The sequence below is a fragment of the Berghia stephanieae genome, chromosome 13 (genome assembly GCF_034508935.2).
Source record: "Berghia stephanieae isolate SIO BIC M18660-M18661 chromosome 13, UCSD_Bste_1.3, whole genome shotgun sequence".
Classification (NCBI taxonomy): Eukaryota; Metazoa; Mollusca; class Gastropoda; order Nudibranchia; family Aeolidiidae; genus Berghia; species Berghia stephanieae.
In genome coordinates, this window is record NC_088372.1 from 30,890,401 (window position 1) to 30,911,939 (window position 21,539).

The following is a 21,539-nucleotide window of genomic DNA, read 5'->3' on the forward strand; positions in this document are numbered from 1 at the left end:
CCATAACATCATCATCACTGCCACTACTACTACAACCACCAACACATCATCATCATCACTGCCACTACTATTACAACCACCACCACATCATCATTACTACTACAACCACCACTACCTCTACTACTACAACCACCACCACATCACCATCACTACTACTGCTATAACCACTACCTCATCATCGTCACAACAACCGTTACTATAACAATCACAAAATCACCTCTACCACCACTACTACAACCATCACCACCACAGCATCATCACCACTACCACTACTACTTCAACCAACACTACCACATCATCATAACTAACACAACTACAACCACGACCACCGCCACCACATCATCATCACTACCACTACTACTAGAATCACCACCACTACATCATCACTACAACTACTAATACAACCACCACTGTCACATCATCATCACTACGACTACTACCACAACCATCATCATCACTACCACTACTACTACAACCACCACCACCACATCATCATCACTACCATAACTACTACAACCACCATCATCATCACAACCAATACTACTACAACCACCACCACATCATCATCACTACCAGTATGATGATGTGATAGTGGTTGTTGTACCAGTAACACTTGCAGTGCTTCTCTATCAGGCTGCCGGAGATTTTCTGTCAATGTTTTTTAAGTGGTGACTGAGGTATTTTCAACAAATATATGAGTCAATTTTTTTTTAAAAATAGAAATTAGGTGTTGTTGCTGGGTCGCCTCCAACCGCATTTTGACAGGACATGGCAGAACCGCAGCTAACATGCATAAATGGAATCTGAGAGAATCAGATGCATGCCGTCATTGCCAAGGAGGCCCTGAGACAATGGACCACATCGTCATCCACTGCCCAGTGAAAGCCTATCAGGATGCTACGAGACAGCCTATAAGGCAGGAAAAGAATTTGAAGAATGGATTAAAAGATTCAAAATAGAGGTGTAGCCATTCGATACTACTAGGTGTTGTTTTCAGATGATAAATTTTAATTGTTATATATATCTTTTTATCCATATGTTCAGATGGCCAAATACAAGAAGTTTGTCTGAGGTTGCAAGAGACAGAGTGAGAGCTCTTAAAACGGGTGATAAACTTCATGGCTATTCAATTGAAAGGGTTGGTATATTATTCAAGCAAAGAATGCTGTTCCAACTATGATTTAATATTATATATGTATATTAATATATATTTTTCAATTTCTTGTTGGCTAAGCCTTTCACATGGGTGCCAGTTTTCCGGTTCATATCGGAATTCCGGTTTCGCGATATCTCGAAGTCAAATTCATCCGGTTTCAGTGTTTTGAGTAAAATAACCTAATAGCAGTGTCCATCACTAAATTTTTCAAAAAATGTTGAGGGATCTGGTACTCTCTGTCTCTCTCTGTTCTTTGGCTCCCCTAGAGAGAGACAACTGCATTGCGAGTATTTCACAATGTATTATAAGTTGGTTTTAAAATCAAATTAATTTCCTCATTGTGTCAATGTGTTTGCTGTGTAATCATTTAATAATGGTATAAAAACGGTGTTGAAATAAGAGTAAAGTTTAGGCCGCATTTTCAGTAGGAACATTTTCAGGTTTGGCAAAGTGTCGAGATTTTAGTTTCAGGTTTCAGCACTTCTTCCCATGGCCTTTCATATCCAGCTATTTACTCTTCATCTGTATTTTAGTGATAGCTAATTAAGTGTATATTTATGTCTTTAAATGCATGTCTTTCATAATTACGCGATGAATCACTGAAAAATATGAAAATTACACTTTGTGCTGGTAATGAAAGTGACGATTACAAGTCACCGCAATGTGAGGATGATGTTTTCCAAAGCTTTTTTTTTGTCTTTCTTATCATTTTCACTTCTATGAATATACTTCTTCTTCTTCTTTCCCCTCATGATATCTTTATTGCTGAAGGTCAACAAGATGCTGAGAACCATATAGCTTCGACTTCAGTGTAGTTCTCTCGAGTCAAATGGTCGCCCCTTTTTTCTCATTGTTTGTGCTATTGAAATTGAAATTTATTTCATATGGCTTGATGAAGGAAAAGATGAAGCATTTTGATGCACAGAGAATTATGTATGAATATTCATATTTATTCATATGTTTATTTATTTATTCATTTAGTTATTTATTTAAATTATTATTTTTAATAGGTTGAAGAGATTCCAGAGAATTTTATCACTGCCGTATTACTTCAACATGAAAAGACTGGGGCACAACATTTACACCTTGCCCGAGACGACAACAATAATGCATTTAGGCAAGTCTTTAATTAGATGGGAGTAAAATATTCATTGAAGCCACAAGGCCCGCTGCATATTTTTATTTTACGGACCATAAAGGCTTACAGTTCTTAATGAGTTGTAATTTTTATGAACCAGATTAGAATAATTGTTTTTGTTTTGTTTTTTTGTGCTTTTGGCTTTGGGGAAAGAAATCTTGATTTTTAAAACTCTTAAACTGTTTTGCTGTTATTGTGGGTTGGCAGATCTGCAATATTTCATTACTTATCTTCGGACCAATGAATATTACTATTTGTCTTATCTAACTTAAACCCAGCTACCTGGATCGGTGTTAGTTGGGATAGAGGTACTTCAAATAAAAAGAAAAATATTATCTATGAGTATTCTATTCAGGTATGTTGACTTTTGTATCAAATGTTTTGCCAACTGAGCGAACTGGAACTTCCTCTGCAAATCCAAAATTCAATAAGTTGATAGTTTTTTGAGCTCTATTATTGATTTCATGTTGTATTTCTGTCACTTCATTTGGAACAAATTTTGTGCTTTTATAATTTTTTATTCATTCATATGTTTATTTATTTACTTATTTATTTGTTGTTTTTTTGTTATCAGCGTTATGTTCCAGACAACTCCTATGGACAGCACTGGTGTTCCTCATATTTTGGAACACACAGTCCTCTGCGGCTCATCTTGCTTCCCTGTAAGAGATCCATTCTTCAAGATGCTGAATAGGTCAATGGCCACATTTATGAATGCCCTCACAGGTGAGTTGAATTTAAATGATCCCAATGCACAGATAATCATTAAATGCCACATATATTCACTGATTACTATTTATTATAAATGCAGTAAGACTTTGTATACACCTGGGTGGGGTTCATGAGCTCCCATAGTGGGCAGGGAGGTACTTACTGTGTCTTCTATCCCCCTATATCTGTTTTCCAACTTGCTTTCTTTCTTTGTCTTGGAATGAGATTACTTGGTTTTGTCCGGGTTCTGGCCAGATGCCCTGGCTGAGAGGGAAACAGTCAAATGTATAGTTAGTTTTGGGAGATGACATTTGTTTCCTTGTAAATCATCTCTCTGTTATGCACTGTATTATGTTTTGATTATATTATATATGATTTGTAAAACATTTGAGTGTATTCCTCTTAGTGGGGACCTGTGCTTGTGTCTGGATGAGACTTTTAGTGATCTCAAACTAAGTACTCTGATAGTGTGCTCTTGGAACCTACACATGTTTCTTATTTGAACCAATTCCCCTTTGTCTTACCTTTTCTTGGGTGCTTTAATTGTAATTCTAGAACTTTTTACTATCCGATTTTCTTCCTTTTTATTGGCACTGATATGACCTTAATGTGTTGCAAATGCTGTAAAGCCCTTAAAAACAAGCAAACAAAATATGCCAATGCAAGGATAATCATTAAATGCTGAGTAGATTCACTGATTACTATTTATTATAAATGCTGTAAGTCAGCTGGACTTTGTATACATTTAAATAAAAAATTAATGTCCTATATATTTAATCATATTTAATCATTTAACCATAAGGAAAAGTTAGGGAGCAGGTGCTGATGTAAGATAAAGAAAGTTTATTTATTTATTTGCTTATTGGTTGATTGATTGCTTAATTTATTTTTCAAACATCAACAGCCTACGACTGGACGATGTACCCATTTTCTACCCAAAACGAACAGGACTACAAGAACCTTTTGTCTATCTACATGGATGCTGTCTTTTTCCCAGTGATCAGAGATCTTGATTTCTGGTAAATGATTTACGACTTAAAGCCATCCACAAAAATGTCAGTCCTTTAGGGCACAAGGCCCAGGGAGTAAGACTTTGACTATATTCTGGTCTAGATAGTATAGTATAGCATTGAATGAACAGTTATGATTGCCTGCTAGCCTTTGTATAGGACTATAATACATTTCAAGTACTTTCCATCAGATAGACAAGTAGATACATAGATAGAAAAAGAAAAATTGATTATGTTAAATATTATTTTTATTATCATCATCATCATCGTCATTATTATTATTGTTATTATTATTATTATTAGACATTTTGGGAGCAAGTGCCTTCAAAGAAGTCATCTCTCTATTGTTATTGGTTTATGACAAATTTTTTTGGGTGTCTTTTTGATCTTCAGCCAGGAGGGATGGAGACTGGAGCATTTCGATGCACAAGACAACACATCACCAATCACATTCAAAGGAGTTGTATATAATGAGATGAAGGGTGTCTTTGTAAGTCACATCTCTTTTTATTTTAATTTGATAATCATCAATATTGGTAGTGTAGTTATAAAGCACTATTCACATACGGTTTATTTATTTTAAAGTATGATGGAATGCATAGATATAATCATTTATATTGATGCTATGCGTTCAGTTAATATACATCTGTTAGCCAGTTATAGCATACCAACACACAAAAGTATGTTTATAGTTTGATTGATAGAAGTTAGTGAGAACTAATTAAAATGGCTGTCTTTAAGCAATAACAAAGACTAAGTGACGACAAATTTGCTCTATCTATAGTCTATAGCTTATCTTCTCAGTGTCATTATCCCATCCTAACTGTTTTTTCCAACATTCCGTTTATTTGCCCATCAAGCTCACAGTGGTTTACCAGCGGATCACTTAGTTGAGATGCTAGGTCAAGAGGTCACTACTCTCCTTCTCTTTACCTGCGCTCTGGTATGGCACGTGCCTGCAGTCAGTGAAGCGAGTAGTCTAATCGGTCTGATAAATAATGGCATAGCCAAGTGACAACTATCTTAAATGTAAACCTATATTACTCATGTTATAGATTGAAATCCCCCTCACACAGTGGACTAAATATCATAGATACCATCAGTATATTTCTCTCTCAGGAAGACAGCAAAGTAGACTCACATTTTCACTACATTTATCATTTAAATCAAATGTTTCTGGAATCCCTACAACAACAATCAGACGTTGCAGTTTATTATTATCCACACTAGTACATAGTACAAACTGTCTACTTTCTGTTGCACTAAGGTTAATTCAGTTCAACAAATATGTAACAAGTGTAGGGGTGGGTATCAAATTTCACTGGGAATATCTAGCAGTCTATGAGATGTCTAGGCTATCGTGGGTGATGAATTTGGACCAGTTACACAATGTAAACAATGTCATAATCATTTCCTGGACTCCCACTGACCATAGAACACTTTACTACACCGATTCTACAGTCTTATCATTAAAAGTTCCCACGAATATGGTAAAGGAGTGAAGAAGTCATACTTATTGTAGTACAGGAATATATATATATATATATATATATTATATATATATATATATATATATATATATATATATATATAATATATATATTATATATATAATATATTATATATTATATATATATATATATAAATATATATTAATAATAAATATATATTATATATAATATATATATGATATATATTATTATAGTTATATATTATTATAATATATATATATATATATATATATATATATATGTATATATATATATATATATATATATTATATATATAATAATATAAATATATAATATATTAATATATGAATGGTTTTTCATTCATGTCTCTGTTGATTGATGTGGGAAGTTTTATTCACCAGCTGCACTACTTGTACATTGTGAATATTGTCTGAATATCTCTTAATTCCTAGGAGGTGCCACTATTATTTTCTCTATCTTGGCTATGTTTGTACTCTTCCCCCCCCTCCCCCCCCCCCCACTTCCCCTCTTCTTATTTTCCCCAGTCAAACTTGGCTTTGTGGAATACTATATGTGCCAACTGTTGATGTTATATCGTTGTTGTCAGTGATATGAATTAGGTGTAGTGTGAATGTGATGCAGTTCTCTGAGCCTGTCTTTTACTTTTGTATGTGTGTATATATGCAGGATGCATGTGTGTATGTATGCATGTGTGTGTGCGTGTGTGTGTGAGAGAGAGAGAGGGAGAGAGAGAGAGGAGAGAGAGAGAGAGAGAGAGAGAGGATGCCTTTTTCTACCATATTCATTGTTTGTATTCTCTACTACGCCACTGTGATGGTGTTGTTTGGTGTAATGACGATGATTTTGTTTCTATTTGTAATAGTGAAGTAAAACCTACACACACAATATATTGCTTTATATGTTCTTTAGGAGTGTGTTAAATTGTTTAATCAACTTATCTCCATATCTTTTAAATACATTATAAAATACAAATGAAGAGAACATACCAGATGTCCAGCCCATTACATTTATGACCATTAAAAACGTAGTTAAAATGTGTTGAATCAGAAAATGAATGTTTTACTGTGTGTAATAATATTAAGACTGGACAAAGCATTAATTAGTTTCGGAATCCAACGTCTGATTTTAAAGATTTGAATTTTTTATTGTCCGCAAAACAACAAAAATATTTTAAAATAGTAGGGATTTTAAATTGCTTATAAAACCTATCAGAATAATCACAATAAAACGAAAAAAGAACCAACATAACAAGTGAAAGTAGTACTATCTGTTCCATTAGTTAATATTTTTGTAATGTATGTGGTCATCTAGATATGGTGTTATATTACATCACGAAAATGCAATACTTTGTGTCTTAACCCTCAAAACGGGGAATCCCCGTCCAGGTAGCCAATTTCACAGCATGCAGCTGCTGTTGTCAGTCACTTGCTGGGTTCCAGCAGTATAACTAAGTGATCCGATTTTATGAAGAAATAAACAGCAGTGAGCTACATTGAACGGATTTTAAAACATTTATACAAAATAGAGGGCCAGTGAGGTGTCCTTTTGTACTGGCTTTCTTATTTTTCATTTTTTGTAACTTTTATTAAAATTTCAATTAATTTCCAAACACTGTCACTCTTGATCTTTCTCTTCAGTCCAACCCCCAGAACATGTACGCTAGCCAGGCCTTAAACAACTTACTGCCCAGCCATACCTATGGGGTTGTGTCGGGAGGAGACCCCAAAGATATTCCAAATTTGACACATGAACAGCTGAAAGAATTCCATGCTTCCCATTACCATCCCAGCAATGCAAGGTGAGACAGTTTTGGTTTAACATTCATTTCTTTTTATAGCAGCTATCTGTTATTTCAGTTAGGTTCCCAGTGTTGTCCTTCAGAGATTTTATGTCCTGGATCCTATTGCAAAGAATGAACGATTGCAATTGCTTGCTACCCATTGCATAGGACACTTTTGTACTTTCATTCAGATCTAAATAAGAGTTTTGTATTGTTTGTCAACACTCTTTTATGTGTTTTTCTTTTCATTTTTTTTTTTTTTTTTTTTTTTTTGGTCTAGAATCTAACTTACTTACTTACTTAATCCTCTTCGGGCCTTGAGGCACATAGGGCATCCACCAGACATCTCCATTTTTTTTTTTTTTTTGGTCTAGAATCTAACCTCTTATTAAATTTGTTCTTCCCCTCAAAGGTTTTTCACTTATGGTGACCTGCCACTCGAGAACCACCTCCAGCAGATTGGAGAAATTCTGGACAAGTTTGAGAAGATATCAGTCAATCTGAAAGTTCCTAAAGAACCAAGGTGGTCTGAACCGGTCAGTACAGAGTTGCTCACGTTGTGATGAAGCTAGTTTATGAGATCTTACAAAGAAGTTTTTTTGTTTTTTTTTATAGAGGTCTCACTTGGATATATCGGGCGAAATTGTTCAGTGAACACTGACAAAAAAAAAGTAATCCTTCGGAGTTTATGCTAGATGTTTTTGGGGGGTTTTTTTTATCGTTCTGATTTGATGCTAACTTATCGCAAAGTACTTTCCACCAAATATTCACTAAACTCTGATAAAAAAGTAGTTGTAACATCGCCTAACAGGCATCATATCCCGTCCTAAATGTTAAATGTTGCTGTTGGCCAGAGACTCATTGTAAAGCACTTTGAGCACATTTAGTGGATATTGTGCTATATAAAAGTTCAATTTATAATTTAGTCCTTCAGAGTTTATGCTAGTTGGCTTTTTAAAATTTTTTTATTTATCCTACTGATTTGACACTAACTTATCGCATAGTACTTTCCACCAAATCTAACTGACATGACTATCACTGTTTGGTGGATATAGTTGTCAGAAAAGAACGTTGATTTGACCTGGGATCATATTTGGTCCATTTGCTTGTGAGATAAATGCTTTATGTGTTGAGCCTTAAGGTCCCTTTCTGTACACTTATCTCTCTTTTTTTACTTATTTATAATGCTCCTTGGTTTGCTATCCTTAAATAGATTGTATCACTTTAGATGTATTAGTTAAAAGTTTAACTTTCGTTTCTTTTGTCCTTTTTTATGAAAATTGATGAATAAATGGCTATTAGTCAGGGCTGAGAATCTTCCGCCTAAATGGTAGTTTATCTCCGCCCATCCCATCACATTTCCTCCTTTTTCAAATTTGCCGTGTCAAACATTTTCCTCAAACCCACAAAATCACCATTATGTCTTGTGTCATATTTTGACACCTGTGCTCAGTCTCGTGAAATTTGGTGACAGTCCCTGACAGTCCCGTTTTTATGACGTTGGGCCAGACAGTATGGCACCAGATGTCACAATTGACACAGAAGACCAGTAGTGTTCTTTGATTAGTTAGTTGATGGTTGAAGGGGAAGGGGAGGGACAAATGGGTCTGGTTTTTTCCCCCCCTGTTGTAGGTACCTATTGCCTTTTTAATCTCTCTCTTTTTTTTTCCCTTTGCCTTTCTTTCTATTTCTCTTTTCTCCTTTTTTTTTTTTTTTGGATATAGAATTCAAAAGGTCAATACATAAGTTATTCTGGTAAAGAAGTCTCTCATCCCCCCTCTCTCTCTCTCTCTCTCTCTCTCTCTCTCTTTCTTTCGCAACTATCCATTAAATCATCTGGTATATAGAGATGATATATTAGAACAAAGCAATGGTGATTGGCTTAGTTTAATCTTTTTTCTTTTTACCTTTGGACTATGGCTTTAAATTTGAGAGATTCTTGGGTTGTATTTATAAGCTAAATAACTACTACTAGGTTTCTTTGCTTGTGTTTGATCGATAGGCCGAGAAATTTTCCTCCTTTTTGACAAATTGCTATTATCATCACTGAATAAAAAAATCACTCACCAAAATCACTACATCAACATCTCTACCACCACTACTTTACTATTACAATCACCACCACATCATCATCCCTACCACCACTACTACTACAAATAGCACCACAACATCCTTACCAACCCTACTACTACAACTACCACCACATCATCAACCCTACAACCACTACCACAACCACCATCATATCATCATCCCATCACCACTACTACTACAATCACCACCACATCATCATCCCTACCACCACTACCACATCACCCCTACCACCACCACACCATCATCCCTAGCACCACTACCACAACTACCACCACATCATCATTACGGCAACTACTAGGTACTACAACCACCACCACATCATCAACCCTACTACCACTACTTCAACCACCACTACATCATCATCCCTACCACCACTACTATTACCACCACCATCACACCATCATCCTTACCACCACCACACTACTACAACCACCACCACACCATCATCCCTACCACCTCTACTACTACAACCACCACCACATCATCAACCCTACCACCACAACTACAACCACCATCTCATCATCATCCCTACCACCACTACTACTACTACTACAACCGTCATCCCTACCACCACCACTTCTACAACCACCACCAAACCATTATCCCTACCACCACTACTACTACAACCACCACATCATCATCCCTACCACCACTACTACTACAACTACCACCACATCATCATTCCTACCACAGCTACTACAACCACCACCACACAATCATCCATACTACTACTACAATCACTACCACATCATCGCTACCACTGCTATTACTACAACCACCACCACATCATCACCCATACTACAACCACCAAATGTTGTATTTACACTTTCAACTTTTGAAATTCCACCGAATTGTGTCAGAAATTGCTGCAAGACAAATTTTGGATCGCATCTCAGTAAATTTGAGTGAAATTCAAATTTATAGCTTATGGTCGCATGGATGGGTCATGATCTTCACGATGAAAAATTTCCTCCTTTTTTGTGACCAGTCATTCTCACCCCTGATTAGTGTAATAAAACAATTTAAAAACCCTTTGTTATTTCTTTCTTGTGTTTTTTTTTTTTTTAATCATCTGTCAGAAATCCAAGACTATCACATGTCCACCTGATCCCATGGCTCCCAGTCCTACACACCAGACAACTGTATCTGTCAACTACCTGCTTTCCGAGTAAGTTTGTTGTTTTATTTGGTTTCTTAAACGATATAATATTATGTTCAAGTTTGGATGGCAATTTAAGTTAATTCAATCCAATCCAATAAGATGCACGAGACATTATTGTCCATTATGCAATATTTTTTTTTAAATGCTCCGTTTCAAATTATGTAACTCTATAACCATGTAAGTTATTAACAAAGAAGTGAGAGTGGCTTTCTAAAATATTTTCCCTTTGCTATTCACCGTGGGGTAAATAAAGTTTTTTTTGGGGGGGGGGGGGATTTTTTTATGATAGCCGATTGAATAACAACAGTAGTGGCTTGAATATTGTTTCTTCATCTACAATTTGTATAATTTATATTGTTTTATGCACAATCTGGTGTTGATGAGAACTCAGCTCTGAATTATGACAGAAATTATGGATAATTGATATTAGTAGTTGAGCAGATTTAATGTAGTTTCCCCTTTACTATTCACTGTGGGGTAAATAAAAATTTTTTAGGGGGATTTTTTTTATGGTGAGTCGATTGAATAACAACAGTAGTGGCTTGAATATTGTTTCTTCGTCTACAATTTGTATAATTTATATTATTTTATGCATAATCTGGTGTTGATGGAACTCAGCTCTTTATCTTTGACTTTGTTTTCTATTGCCAGCATCACAGATCTGTATGAATCCTTTGTGGTCAATCTAGTGTGTTACTTGCTTGTGACGGGTGAGACTGCACCTTTCTACCGCGCCTTGCTAGAGACTGGAATTGGGAGCGACTATGCTCCAACCACTGGGTAAGACCGAGCAATAGCAAAATAGCAATCTGAAATAGCTTTGAATCAGAAAGTCCCAGGTTCAAATCGAAGTGAAAACATTTTGATTTTTTTTTTCTCCCTTGCCTTTGGAATTTGAGATGCGTTCTCCTATTAACTCTTTCAAGTTAACTATGATTGAAAATCAAATAAATTTGTTTAATTTTCCATCATATGAAGTTAAGAGAGTTAAAAAGAAAAATATAGTTATTCAGGTGTGAAATAAAATTATAAAGATAAAAATTCCCTTTATTTCCTTTATTTCCCATAGGGGAAATTTGTCTCAAGGGTCTATTCCAAGGGAAGACTGGAATAACCCAGGCATCAGCCGCATTGCAGCGCTGTAAATGATATAATTTTTAACACTAAAAGTTCTCATATGCTGATTGCATTTAAGATTGCATTGGGCCGACTTTGTTTCAATGAGTAAATCTACCAATGACACAACGGTTTCAGCATTATTAAATCTGGATCTTAAATCTTAATCTATGTTCTTTTCCTTTTAAAAGTAACATACAGGGCCTGTGACATAGCAGTTTGTGATAAATTACAAATTAAGAAGAAGGCACTGGTGTAAGCTAAAGATTTGAGAAAAACTGTGTATGAATGAGTACCAGATAAAACAGAGAAATACAAGAAAAAACTAATCCAAAAAGTCTGCCTACTGGGTGGGGATCCTGGCCTCCCATAGTGGGCAGGGGGCACTTACTGTGTCTTCTATCCCCCTTTATCTGTTTTCCAATTTGCTTTCTGTCTTTGTCTCGGAATGAGATTACTTGGTTTTCTCCTAGCCCTGGCCTGAGTCCTAGCTGGGAGGGAAACAGTCAAGTGCATAGTTATTGTTTTGGGATATGATATTTTTTTCCTTGTAAATCATCTCTCTGTTATGTATTATTATGTTTGTTATTTTAAATGTATACTGTAAGCATTTGAGTGTACTCCTCTTTGTTGGATTTTGTGCTTGTGTCCGGATGAGACTTATAGGTGATCTCAAACTAAGTACATTGATGGTTTCCTCTTGGAATCTGCATCTGATCCCTATTTGTTCCCAGTTCCCCTTTGTCTTCCTTTCTCTTGGGTGCTTTAATTGTAATTCTAGAACTTTTTACTATTCCATTTTCTTCCTTTTTACTGGCGCTGATATAACCTAAATGTGTTGCAAGCGCCATAAAACCCTTAAAAACAACAAAAACAAAGTCTGCCTACCTCGAACACTCTTTGTGTGCTTTTTTTTTTTGGCAATGTTTCATACACACTTTTTCAGAACTTTGTTAGTGTTGTGATTACTGACCTGTAGTTTAAGATTAAATTTTTGGTCTTTATAATCCAAAACATGAAAATACTGAATCCTTCCATAGTTTTTTCAAAATAGATTTATGATGGTGTTTTGTTTGGGGAAGGGAGGAGAAGGGGGGTGGGGGGGGGGGGGGGGGGGGTTGGGTTTTCTTTTTCTTTTCTTTTTTTTATTCTTTGGTTTTGTATATTAAAAAATTACCTTTTGTCATTGCTTCACATATTGTTTTCAATAGAAGGGTCTCAGCATACTGGGTTTCATGAGGTTTCCAGTCTTGAATTACACATTTTTCTTTTTCTTCCTACTTGTTTGACATGACATCTAGATTCCACAACTCAACAAGGGAAGCCATCTTCTCCGTGGGCTTGTCAAACATAAAGCAGGAGGATGTTGACAATGTGTTGGCCATCATCGAGGAAACGTTGGATAAAGTTATTGAGTGAGTAGTTAGTTTTCTGAAACTTGGTATATTCGGCTCCATGGCAATGTGTGTATATTTGATTCTCTATGAGTGAGTGTGTTTGTGTATATATATATATATATATATATAAGTGTGGGGGCGAAGTGGCCGAGTGGTTAAGGCATTGCACTGTGATCCGGAATACCCGGGTTCGAGCCCCACTTCAGACACTTTCGTTTTTCTTCCTTGAGCAAGATTATTAACCCCCAATTTGCTCACATGGACAACACGGGTGATTCCTGTTGACATCAGACATCTTGTTTGATGAGTTATCTATATTCCTTCGTGGAATGCGCAAAAGGCATAATTTTTTTTTTTAATATATGTGTGTGTGTGTTTCTGTGTATATCTTATGGTCTTGTGGTATGACATGACATGGTTATGAAGGCTGGACAATGCGGAACTAGAGAAGCGAATAAATGTGTTTGAGAGCAAGAGTTACAGGAAAGTCCTTCGAGTGTCATATCTGGAACACAAAACTAATAAGGAGGTTCTTGAAGATGTGGAAAAGCAAGTGGGTAGACAGGAAGCATTGCTTGCATTGGTTAAAAGATGGAAACTTGCATGGTTTGGACATCTGGTCAGACATGACAGCTTGTGCAAGACAGTCATGCAAGGTATGGTGGAAGGTCAAATAAGAAGAGGAAGACAAAGGAAAATGTGGCTGGATAACATCAAAGAATGGACAGGAAGGACGCTTTATGAGCTGACAGAGAAAGCCATTGACCGAGATGTGTGTTGTGAAGGCTGCATCCTGCAAGTCCTGTTCCCGACGACATGGTCATGAGAGTGAGTGAGGTATCACATTTTTCTTGTGACCTGCAGGTCCCTGGTTTAAGTCTGGTTTTAGGTGGTGTGAAGTGGTGTCCAGGGAATTAACGTTTTACGCACATTTTTCACTGCACTCGGGTGTAAAATGAGTACCTGACCAGTAACAGGGTTTGGTATGTTGACGAATAAACTGTAATGGCACCTTGCAGACTTCATAACTCATCTTACATTTTAAGGGTTTGTGTTGGTGAGGGACCCCTCATAAATCGCATTGAGCATATTAGTTACATATTGCTCTCTATAACTGCTCAAGTTTAGCTTAATTTGATGAATTGTATAGCCTTTTTTTATTCCTCTTTTCTCCCATCAGAAAATGGCTATTGGAGTTTCAAGTTAGATCTGATGGACTGTTACCAATATTGGTCCCTGTGCCTCATTGAGACATTGTTCAGTAGACTTTTTATCCACCATTATGAATGTCAGTCAAGAGTGAAAGTTGTTCACTAATCTCGAATTGTTTATTTTATTTTACATGCATTTTTCAGGGTAGGATTTGAGAAGACAAGAATTGACGCTTTACTGCATAGGATTGAACTGAGTCAGAAGACAGAGTCTGGGAACTATGGATTTGGATTAGCAATGGTTTGTATACCTTTCTTTCTTACATTGGGGAAATGAAATCAAACCGTGGTTAAATTTTATCCATATTTTGATAGACTGATAGAAATCTAAATTTATAATGGTTTGTCATTTATGTTTAAAGCATCTGTTCAGTTCCTGATTCAGAGGTCCCGAAAGCTCAGTTGGTAGAGCACTCGCTTCACTTGCAAAGGGGCCAAAATTGATCCCAGGTGCAGTCGAGTTTTTTGGGGTTTTTTTCTGATCCCCCTGACTACCCAACACAATTGGGTAGCTGGGTCTGTTAAATCTGGAGGAAAGTACTTTTTGATAGATTGTGCCCTATCCATAGGGTAACAAGCGATTGCAGTTGTCTCACGTAATATAAATTGGACTAAAAAACTACTTTGTTTTGTTTATTTCAACTCCTGCTTCTATCCCATATTTTCAGGAATGTGTGCTACATTACGATTATTTATTTTTGTTTTTATTTCCTTTTTTTTGTTTTGTTATGTTATAATGAATTAACGTTTATCATTTCCAGGCCTTGGCAAATGTGTGGAATCATGGAGGAGACCCCATCTCCTTGTTGCAACTTGACACCATGCTGGATAAGTTTAGGGCTGATCTCAAGGAGAACTCGAAATTTCTACAGGAGAAAGTCAAGTCTTATTTGAAGGTATATTTTTGTCTATCTTTTGGGGTTTTTTTAATGGGTGGGTATATGGGATTTTTTTTCAATATTGTAACATTTCATTTATTTTTTTTTACAAAAGGAGTTAAGAATGGTATGTGCGACTATGTGGTCTAGTGGTATGACACTCGCTTGTGGATCAGAAGTTCCTGGGCTCGAGCCTCGCTCAGCACATGGTTGAGTTCTTGGAAAAGACTCTTTACTCACATTCTTTCACCGCACTCTGGTGGAAAATGAGTACCTGGCCGTCTCTGTCGGAAAGAAAAAATTATATTATCGCCTAACAGGCATCATGTCTTGTTCTACATGTTACGTTTTGTTGTTAGTCAGGGACCCTTTTGTAAAGCACTTTGAGCACATCTAGTGGATAATGCGCTATATCAATTATTTTATGTGTCATTTTTGTTCTGGTGAAGAACCCTTTGCAGAAGTGGAACTGAGACTATTGGTCAAATTTATCCTTTTTCTGAAGGTCCCAGTATCTAAAGCAGTAGAGCACTGGACTTACAAGCAGAGGAACCAGGTGTCAGTCAGGGTTCTTTTTGTTTTCTTCCTTTTCTGACACCCCTGTCCTCTCAGCATTTATAGGGTAGATTCTTCCGTTAAATCTTGTTGAAATTTCTTTGTGATGGATAAGCTTTTTTATCTGAGTTGTAGTACTTAACTTATCATCCGTCTAATGCTATCATCACCATCATCATCATCATGGCTTATTCCTCTTGGATGTGGCCTCCACAAACTGCCAATCGAAACAAGCTTCTGTCCTGTGTCATCTTATTTAGAAACCATAATAAAAGCCAGCTCCATGAGGCATGTGAATCTAAAGGACTTTGTAAAAAAAAAAATTGATTACTGTAAGTTTGTCAAAAAAAAAAAAAAAATTCTGTTTATTTGTAGGAAAGGAAGTGACAGTTTCATGATTCGAGGGTGCCATCTGTTATGGGAGGATACAAATTGTTTAAAATCATGTTCACACTAATGATAGGCAAATTGAATTAATGAATGTTAAATAAAATCTTTGGAGTTAGAATTTAGAAATTGACATACCCTCCAATAATACATGGTTGCATTGTTAAAAGAAGGAGAGTCTTCCCTCCCCCCCGCCCCCCCAAGAAAAAAATTAATTAATTATTATATAATTTTTTTTAATGGCAGATCCAGAACACGTGGATAGATTAATTTATTTTATTTTTATTGGGATCGCACAAAGATTTATCATGTATTTATTAACAGGATAACCCCCACCGTCTGACATTGACAATGAGTCCTGACCCAGATTTCATTGAGACAAGAGATAAAGAGGAGGCTGCAAGGCTTGACAAGATGGTATCTGGTCTCACCGATAAAGATAAGGAGTTCATTTACAGTAGAGGTAAATTATATTTGCACGTAATCAGAAACTTCAACAGAAAGCTGAAAAAGATTTATGACTTTACCAAAGTTCCAATCAATTTTCTTTTTGAGCATCATAAATCGTAGAAAACAAGTCAATATTTCCCTCTTTTGATCTCTATCTGTTGATCTTTCTGTCTATATGTGTGTTTGTCTATTTTGATTTTATAAAGAAACAAAGATTTTCTTAAAGAAACAGATTGCGAGAAAAGACATGCAATAGAATAACTCATTTTCAAATATTTATTCAATTTTTAACTTTTTTTTTTTCTTTATGTACAATCAGGCCTTGAACTTGCAGAGAAACAGAATGCTAAAGAGGATTTATCATGTCTACCATCTTTAAAGATTTCAGACTTAGATCGTATGATTAAACCAGAGTCCATTGAAATGACACAGGCCGGTGAGTGTGTGTAATCCTGAAGATTTTTCTCTCTTTTCTCATTTTTCTCACTGCATTTTTTTCTTTTAAAGAGAAATATTGTGTAATTTGACTAACCCAATATCTTGCCATTTGTGAGGTGATTTTGAAAAATTATGCACATCTCACCAGAAAAACCTTTGACCCTGGCTGAGCCAAAACTCAAATAATAATGTTTAATCAGACAATCTTTTATCTTAGCTTAAATTCTTTAAAAATCTGATAATTAAATTTCAATTTCTTAGTTTATTTTAATTTTTTTCAACTGATTTTAATTGTTTTCAACACAATATTCTACTGTCCTGTGATGAAGAAATCTATTCCTAATTAAGGTTTTCGCTATTCTAGCTTGTTCCCAGACAAAATTATTGATTTCTAGGAAACCCAAGTCTAAAAGATACAGATATTGTATACAGATCTCCTTCCTTGAGAGGCAACTGCTCTACCAACTGAAACGGGTAATAAATAACAATGTGAAATTGAATGTAAGCTTCAATTTAATATACGAAAACAGATATTTGTTTTCATATATTAAATTGAAGCTTAAAAACAATTTCACATTGATTTTTATTTATTCAATATTTGGGCAGAAACATTTACTTTACACAACTGAAACGGGGAAACCGGAACCCCTAAAAGTCTCATAAACATAAGAAATTAGTTTCAATTTCCAAAAGCCAATGTTTGATGTACTTAATTTTTGAAATAATCCTTATTTGTTTACATATAAGATTGGTCGATGGTCCAGTTGTGTGATCAGCCTACAAATGGTGTAACCACATTACGAATGGCCTCCAATCTAGAAGATTTACCAGACGACCTGATGCCTTACGTCCCACTGTTTTGTCAGGTTATTACCAGGTAACGATAATATATAAGCTTTTATATAAATATGTTCTTCTTTGTTAAAACTTGTTTTCAATAGCAGATACATAAATCATCTCATTCGTCTGTAGTGTTTCATTCATCTTGTTTTGTTGATAAAGGGGAAACCCAAAATGTCCGTTTTATCTGTTTTCGTATTTTAAATTGAAGCTTACATTCAATTTCACATTGTTATTTATTTCTTCGAGCTTCAAGCAGCAACATCTACATTACCCAATATTTCTTTTATGGATTATCTGTGTCCTTCATTGAATGCCTATGTGCGGCATCTAATTGAAATCATGCAAAAATGCACATTTAAAATTTTAAAAATTCTCTTCACAAAGAATAAGCATGTTCTACGGTTGTTTTCCACAATTTTACCACACAAAAATTTTTTTGAAAAAAAAAAACCCATTGAACACAAAAAATGAGAATGAAGACATGAGAGAATGCTCTATGTAGCAAATGTCATTGAAAATATGATAGTGAAAATTATGGAGCTAGCACTGATGTGGGATGAAAAATTTGTAAAGGTATTGATGATACAGTGCCAAACAAAGTTTTGTATGGTATTTTGTCATTCACGCCTTTCTTTAAAATGCTGACATTGGAACACCCATACTCGTGTCCCCAGGATGTGAGTACCTTGCTTTACCCCCTTTACTATTTTGCTGTGTAGTCTGTAAGAGACACGTTTCACACCCACTGCCATGGTTTATTTCATTTGGGATCTTGTAGGTTTAAAAAAAATAAAAATAAAAATTCTTGAATAGATTTTTTAAAATTCCACAGTTTAATTTGACTTCGTATTATCATTTCAGTATCGGTGCAGATGACCACGATTTCCTGTGGATATCCCAGAAACAAGAGTTGTACACCGGAGGCATGTCAGCCTCTGCCCGCATCATCCCACACCACACCAAGGAGGACAATCTTCAGAAGATTGTCCTACTTTCTTCTAGCTGTTTGGAGAAAAACTTTCACAAGATGCTGGATCTCTGGACCAGGATTATGAATAGGTTTGTTCTGTCGTTGATTTGCCTACCATTTACGAAATATTAGTATTTTTTACCAAAATCATTTAGTTGTTTCATCACATTGTATCTTTTTACGTCATAAGTTACAATACTTTTATCATACTTTGTTGTTGTTAAATTGAATTTGTATCACTTTTCCATCAAAGTGCTTTATTAATGCCATTTATTATTATTATTATTATTATTATTATTATTACATTAGATCAGACAAAATGAGCATAACCTATCAACCCTTTTGTGTATTTGAATAAAAATTTATAGGGGAAAAAAACTCATTTTCATGAACGGATAATGGAAAAATTTTTAATTTGTAACCACCACTCTTGCCTTTGGAACTCCCAACTAGTCGTTTGTTGATTTGCTTTATTTATGTACTGTACTCCATCTTCAAATTAATGGGAAAAGGGGAAATTTTTAAAAGTCTTCCGCATCATACCACTTGATCACAAAACAGCACACTATAGTGTTGTTACTGGGTGGGGTTCTTAACCTTCCATAGTGTTCAGGGAGGTAATTGTCTCCTATCCCCCTATATCTGTTTTCCAACATGCTTTCTGTCTTTGCCTTGGAATGACATTACTTGGTTACTCTAGCTGGGAGGGAAACAGTCAAATGTATAGTTCGTTTTGGGAGATGATATTTTTTTCCTTGTAAATCATGTCTATGTTATGCACTGTATTATGTTTGGTTTACGTATTATATATATAATTTGTAAACAGTTGAGTGTATTCTTCTTAGTTGGGACCTGTGTTTGTGTCTAGATAAGACTTTTAGGTGATCTCAAACTAACTATTTTGATAGTGTGCTCTTGGAATCTACATCTGTTTCCTATTTAAACCAATTGCCCTTTGTCTTTCTTTTCGTGGATGTTTTAATTGTAATTCTAGAACTTTTTACTATCCCATTTTCTTCCTTTTTACTGGCGCTGATAGGACCTTAATGTGTTGCAAGCGCCGTAAAACCCTTAAAAACAAATAGTGTTGTTACTGTTTCCCAAATTTTGCTCGTCTCCAGCCCCGATTTTAATGACACCAATCGATTGACCACCTTGATTCGCATGTGCGCCAGTGACCTGGCCAGTGGTTTGGCTGACAGTGGACATCACTATGCGGCCTCTAGCGCCGCTTCCACTCTGGACATCGGGGCCTCTTGTCACGAGATGTTTCATGGATTCACTCAGGTATGGTATGTTGCTGGAAAACTCAAAAGAAATTACCAACATCCAAATTTTTGCAATGAGTAAGGAATTAATTAACTTGTGTTTTACTCCTACGAAATAAATACAGTATTTTTAGTCTCTTAATTATTATAATGTCAAACATAAATCTATATAGATGTAGCGTGGAGTTGTTTTTTACTTTAAAAACAATTCCACCACCTTCTGATTGAAAGTTAAGTTCTTTTTCCTATCAATTTTGGCCACTGTTTGACATCTTTTTTTATTTGTTTACCCACTCCTAAAATATTCATCGCTGCTAATTACAAAGTACTCATTTATCCCTGGATCATTTGACATAATGTATGATGAGTGCCTTATCAGTCTCTGAACTCTACTGACAAAATTTTGATATATTGCTTCCGATATGCTTCAGATATAGCAACTAGCATGGTTTGATCTATAATTTTTTTTTGAATCTCAAAAATAAAAGATGTGATGTAAAGACAGGTTGGTCATTTGTCGTCTGAGAAAGTAAAAGAGTCTTTAATACTTAGGATCTCTCTCGGGCAGAGAGTATTGGATACAATCATCCAAGGGATGGAAATCCTGAAAGAAAAGATTCCTAGTGCCCCAAGGAAACAGATCCTAACAGAAAAGCAGGACGAAGACGAAGCCGCTCGGCCGAAAGGCCCAAATGGCCCGGACAGGCATGGCTGCCGAACCTGAAAACTGGAGCTACACGCAATCACCCCCACAAACATGATGTCATACCATTTGAGCTGAGATGATTGCCTTAATAATAAGAAATGAAGTGAGTAGAAAAGTGCCTGAAGACAATAGAGAATAAAAACTTTGCGACGATTTGAACCCACAACCAGACTGGTACGGCAATTCTGCCTAGCCACCAAAGGGACGTTCTACATTAGACACAGATGGGTGTTGAATGAGCATCCCTCTTGTGGCCAGACGAAAGTTACAGACTTAAAAGGAAGAAGAAGAAGAATTGCCCTTAGCAGTCGGGTTGTGGGTTTGAATCCTCATCATGGCAACATTTTTATTCTCTATTGTCTTCAGGCACGTTTCTACTCACTTTGTTTCTTGTTATAATCAACATAAGTGCCTGCTCAACTGACCTTTCTGTATAAATGCCTTATTCGTTGACTGTGAATAATATTTCTTAAACTTCAAAAACCTTAAACTTCATGATTCTAATTATTTGGACTTTAAACTCAAGATTCTATCTAGTTCCTCCTGACATAATACCAGATTGATGTGGTAGGTCACATATCATATAGACAGTTCGGTCATTCTGTTTTCTGGGAAAGTAGAAAAAGGCACATCTGCATGTAATAATCAGGGACAGATCAGCAGATAAGGCTGTATCTACCTATTTCATGTAAAATTTGATTCTGCTTATGTGTGTGTGAAGGGTTTTTTTTTTTCAGTTTAGTCATTCTGTTTTCTTAGAAAGTAGAAAGGCACATTTA

At 35.7% G+C, this 21,539-nt stretch overlaps 1 protein-coding gene across 1 annotated transcript in view; it reads left to right on the forward strand.

Moving 5' to 3' along the window:
* LOC144958830 (presequence protease, mitochondrial-like) overlaps positions 1-21,539 on the forward strand; it is a 37,636-nt gene that overhangs the window by 6,681 nt on the left and 9,416 nt on the right. Inside the window, exons 2-18 of the mRNA XM_078891052.1 lie at positions 1,045-1,138; positions 2,167-2,273; positions 2,869-3,020; positions 3,910-4,024; positions 4,409-4,505; positions 7,146-7,306; positions 7,701-7,824; positions 10,459-10,547; positions 11,193-11,321; positions 12,959-13,072; positions 14,410-14,506; positions 15,027-15,161; positions 16,410-16,548; positions 16,855-16,971; positions 17,721-17,850; positions 18,678-18,875; positions 19,908-20,073. Of these exons, the coding sequence (XP_078747178.1) occupies positions 1,045-1,138; positions 2,167-2,273; positions 2,869-3,020; positions 3,910-4,024; positions 4,409-4,505; positions 7,146-7,306; positions 7,701-7,824; positions 10,459-10,547; positions 11,193-11,321; positions 12,959-13,072; positions 14,410-14,506; positions 15,027-15,161; positions 16,410-16,548; positions 16,855-16,971; positions 17,721-17,850; positions 18,678-18,875; positions 19,908-20,073 (2,164 nt within the window). The remainder of the gene's footprint in view (positions 1-1,044; positions 1,139-2,166; positions 2,274-2,868; positions 3,021-3,909; positions 4,025-4,408; positions 4,506-7,145; positions 7,307-7,700; positions 7,825-10,458; positions 10,548-11,192; positions 11,322-12,958; positions 13,073-14,409; positions 14,507-15,026; positions 15,162-16,409; positions 16,549-16,854; positions 16,972-17,720; positions 17,851-18,677; positions 18,876-19,907; positions 20,074-21,539) is intronic.